The sequence below is a fragment of the Clupea harengus genome, chromosome 25, assembly GCF_900700415.2.
Source record: "Clupea harengus chromosome 25, Ch_v2.0.2, whole genome shotgun sequence".
NCBI classification, from domain to species: domain Eukaryota; kingdom Metazoa; phylum Chordata; class Actinopteri; order Clupeiformes; family Clupeidae; genus Clupea; species Clupea harengus.
The window spans coordinates 2,220,572-2,225,123 of NC_045176.1; the positions used below are offsets into that span (position 1 = coordinate 2,220,572).

A 4,552-nucleotide genomic window follows, 5' to 3' on the forward strand; every position below is an offset into this window, starting at 1 on the left:
GGTGGGGGGGACTAGGACTACACGAAAAGAAGAGACACACACGCGCACGCGCAGGCGCACACACACACACACACACTCACACATAAACACACACACACACATACTTCAGACTATTAATAGTATAGAGGTTTGTATTATTTAGTAGGATGAGTGTAGCACTGTGTCACTGCCCCCTCCCGTAGTTTCCAGGGCCATACAGTCTCTGCACTGTGGTACAATGGCGGACCATGATGCCACAGACAGACGTCAGCAGGCTCCCAGAATCCTCAGGGCCAGACCCCACAGGGGCGGCGGAACCCAATTGTGACTCACAAAGGTGGCACCATGGCGATGGAACTGTGGTGTTGCAGCTGGGGAGTTGTGTGGGTGCGGTGCTGTGCTGTGTGGGTCTGTGTTTACGTCTGGGCCGTGGGAGTCCAGACAGCAGCTGGGCCTGGGGCGGCTCAGGTCCGTGCCAGAACCGGCGGCTCCTGGGTGGTGGTGGGGGGGTCAAAGGTTGGAGGAGAGGCGGGATCTGGCCGCGTCCATCTCGGGGAGGCTGACTATGGAATCTTTCTTGCGCAGCGTCGCAGAGTCCTTCTGGACAGGGGCGGATGTGGAGGGGGTGGGGGTGGGGGTGGGGGTGGTGATGGGGGTGGGGGTGGGGGCAGGGTGGGTGTGGGGGTACGGGTGGGGGCAGGGGTGGGGGTGGGGGTACGGGTGGGGGCAGGGGTGGGTGTGGGGGTGCGGGTGGGGGCGGGGGTGGGTGTGGGGGTACGGGTGGGGGCAGGGGTGGGTGTGGGGGTGCGAGTGGGGGCGGGGGTGGGTGTGGGGGTGCGGGTGGTAATGGGGGTGGGTGTGGGTGTGCGGGTGGGGGCAGGGGTGGGTGTGGTGGTGCGGGTGGGGGCAGGGGCCGGGGCGGGGGGCCCTGCGGTGGGGGTGGTGGAGGGAGGCGTAAAGGTGCCAGAGGACGAGGCCCCCACCCTCCTGACCCCCGAGGGACCCGGCACAGCCGGCAGCGTCTGAGGGGGGCGCACGGGCGAGCCGATCGAGCTGGAGGAGACGCGGGTGGAGGAGGGTGGGCTGGGCCTCGCGGGTGTCGCCCCTGACCCCTTCCTTGACCTCATCCCCACCGCCGGGGTCGGCCCCGGATCCTGGGGCAGCGAGGGCTGCGAAGTGGAGAGCGCTCGGACGTTCTGGCTCATCCCGGCGGCCTGCAGTGAGTGGGTGCTCTTGTGCGCACCGCTGCGTTGGGTGGGGCTCCCCGCTGCCCCGCTCGACCCGCCGCCCCCCACGCCCCCCCCGCCGGTGCCCTGCTGCTGCACCAGGGACAGCTGTGAGCCCGAGAGCACCCCGAGCGGGCCGGCCATGGGGCTCGCAGCAGCGGCGGCGGTGGCGGCTGCGTACTGGAAGGTCCGAGCGCTGGTGGCGGCCAGCGGGCTCTGCACCAGCGGGCTCTGCACCAGCGGGCTCTGCACCAACGGGCTCTGCACGGGCGGAGAGGAGAGTGCGGAGGCGAAGGCGCCGGCGCCGGGCGGCGGGCCCTGGAGCGGAGACAGCGCCACCGGGCTGGACAGGTTCTGGAGCACCTGGAAGCGGCGCACCATGCGGGGGGACTGCAGCACCGCGGGCACCGCCAGGGGATTGGACATCTGCGGGCAGAAGCTCATGGCCACCGCCTGCTGGAGCGTGGCGATGGCCGAGCCGCCGGCGCCGCCCGGTCCGGAGGGGCCCGCCTGGGCGAACATGCCCCCGATGGAGGGGGTCATGGACATGGAGCGCGTCCGGCGCAGGTCCACCAGCTTCACCATCTCGCGGTCGTACTTGACGATCTCCTGGATCATCTCGTTCTCGTGGTTGTTGAAGACGCCCGTGTTGAGGTCGTTCTGGACCTTGTGAATTAGGATGGAGTTCTTCTTGCCTGCAGCAGGGAAGGAACCAACACAGATATGGAAGAGGGAAGCGCAAGAACCCTCCTGCAGTAGGGGGGCCCATCAGAGCAGAAAGCACTAAATACATTTAGACACAACTTTCCACGGAAAAGATCCACTTACTCAAGAATAAATTACTTAATTCAATTAATGGATCTTTTAAGATCGATCAAGGTAGATCAAAGAATGGAGTTAGTTCACATTAGGTTATATGTCACACCTGTTAGGTAATATTAACTATTGACTAATAAACAAATGAATTTAAACAGTTGTAAAGTGTTCATTTCACATGCTCAGCTCTAATGATTGTCTGCGTCTGGTTAGCGTACCTAATCGGTCGAGTCTGTCGACCGCCACGGTCTCGAAGGCCCTCCTCATCATGGGGTACTCCTCCAGCACCTCGTTGAAGTGGTCCACCGACAGCGAGTAGAGGCGGCAGTAGGTCTCCGCGCGCACACTCGCCGTCCGCCGCCCGCGAGTCAGCAGGCAGATCTCTGCAGAGGGAATACAATTGGGCACAAAATGGCCCCCACCCACAGATTACTGAGCCTGTTTACAAGCGAACGAACGTGTCCAGACGTTAGGGGTGGGAAAAAAAATCGATTCTTCAATTTCTCTCGATTCTCTCTAGAACGATTCTGTTTCGATTCAGAAAAGTTCATAATCGATTTTTTTTTTTTTTACACATCCATTTTGTGTTGAAATGCAAGCTGCATCGATTATTGCATTGTTCATTGAAAGTCATAATTGTGAAAAGCTTTTTCTCTAATAAAAAAATAGAGAAGGTAATTCATCTGTTGATTTTCTTTAATTATCAAACACAAAGTAGGAAGTGATTTGAGACTCTGAGTAGCAAACTCAAATGTTTTAAAAATCGACATGCATCGATAATCGTTATATCGGTTTAGAATCGATAATCGGTTTAGAATCGAATCGTTGACCTCTGAATCGGAATCGAATCGAATCGTGAGGTGCCAAGAGATTCCCACCCCTACCAGACGTAGAGCGTAGCACCACAGCCCCCACCCACAGATTACTGAGCATGTTTACGAGCGAACGAACGTGTCCAGACGTAGGGCGTAGCACCACAGCCCACCACAGTGTGTGTGTGTGTGTGTGTGTGTGTGTGTGTGTGTGTGTGTGTGTGTGTGTGTGTGTGTGTGTGTGTGCATGTGTGTGTGTGTGTGTGCGTGTGTGTGTGTGTGTGTCTGCGCGCACGCGTGTGTGTGTGCGTGCGTGCGTGCGTGCGTGCGTGCGTGCGTGCGTGCGTGGAATCCCTGTCTGGTCACAGGATGACAGTCACACTCCGCTGCAGCCTGGCTTCAGCCCTACTTCCTGCTTCCCCTCCCACCCCTCCATTTGTCAAAGTGGGGGCCAGCAATCGATGGATGGAGGAGAGGAGGTGCTGCTCCTGCTGCCTGCTATTGATGAATGAGAGGAGGTGCTGCTCCTGCTGCCTGCTATCGATGGATGGAGGAGAGGAGGTGCTGCTCCTGCTGCCAGCAATCGATGGATGGAGGAGAGGAGGTGCTGCTCCTGCTGCCTGCAATCAATGGATGGAGGAGAGGAGGTGCTGCTCCTGCTGCCTGCTATCGATGGATGGAGGAGAGGAGGTGCTGCTCCTGCTGCCTGCTATCGATGGATGGAGGAGAGGAGGTGCTGCTCCTGCTGCCTGCTATCTCTCCTGTGGGGGTTCAATTACAGGGGTCCAATTATAGCCTCTCCTGTCATTGCAGTGGGCCTGCTCCTGCTCCAGCTAGTGCTAGTGCTGGTCCTCATTCATCAAGCCTGCAGGGCCATATATCAAAGCTCCAATCACACAGCACTCCCCACGCCCCGGATTAGCATCATCTCTCCCCGTGTCTCCCTGCGTCTCCCTGTGTCTCCTCCGCCTCTGTGTCTCCTCTCATCCCCCAGAGTCCAGGCTGCGGTGCTTCAAAGCGAGAGGGAAGACAGAGGAGAGAGAGAGAGAGAGAGAGAGAGAGAGAGAGAGAGAGAGGGGCACTGGTTTGGTATAAAAGAGAGAAGAGAGAGAGACAGAGAGAGAGAGAGAGAGAAGGGGGCGCAGGTTTGGTATAAAAGAGGGGAGAGAGAGAGAGAGAGCGAGGGAGAGAGAGAGAGAGTGAGAGAGGGAGAGAGAGAGAGGGGCACTGGTTTGGTATAAAAGAGAGAAGAGAGAGAGACAGAGAGCGAGAGAGAGGAGAAGAGAGAAGGAGAGAGAAGGGGGCGCAGGTTTGGGACTGGCCGTGATGCTGGTATGCTGTGTGTGGTGTATGTCTTTGTTGTTTTTGTTAGGAAAAGAAAGCTGCCTGTTGCGATGGCTCCTCTGCCCTTGGTTAATGGTATATGGGCTGCATATATATAGCGCTTTTCAAATCTTTCTATAGAGCACTCAAAGCACTGTGCACGTTAATGCCTCTGACATCATCCCATTCACACAGCAATGGCGGAGGATACTAAGCAAGGCGCCGACCTGCACATCAGGGGCGTTTGGGAGTTCAGTGTCTGAAAGACTCCTCTACCTCCTGAACCGCTGCTACCAATGACCTTCAGGAGGCCACCACTGCAGCAGATCACATCCCACTGACCTTCAGGAGGCCACCACTGCAGCAGGTCACATCCTAGTGACCTTCAGGAGACTA

At 58.1% G+C, this 4,552-nt stretch overlaps 1 protein-coding gene across 1 annotated transcript in view; it reads right to left on the reverse strand.

Annotated features, from left to right (window-relative positions):
- Positions 1-489: 489 nt before the first annotated feature.
- LOC105888695 (potassium/sodium hyperpolarization-activated cyclic nucleotide-gated channel 2) overlaps positions 490-4,552 on the reverse strand; it is an 8,809-nt gene continuing 4,746 nt past the window's right edge. Inside the window, exons 2-4 of the mRNA XM_031562757.2 lie at positions 2,240-2,404; positions 798-1,900; positions 490-579 (exon numbers count right to left, since the gene is read on the reverse strand). Coding sequence (XP_031418617.2) covers positions 490-579; positions 798-1,900; positions 2,240-2,404 — 1,358 coding nt within the window. The remainder of the gene's footprint in view (positions 580-797; positions 1,901-2,239; positions 2,405-4,552) is intronic.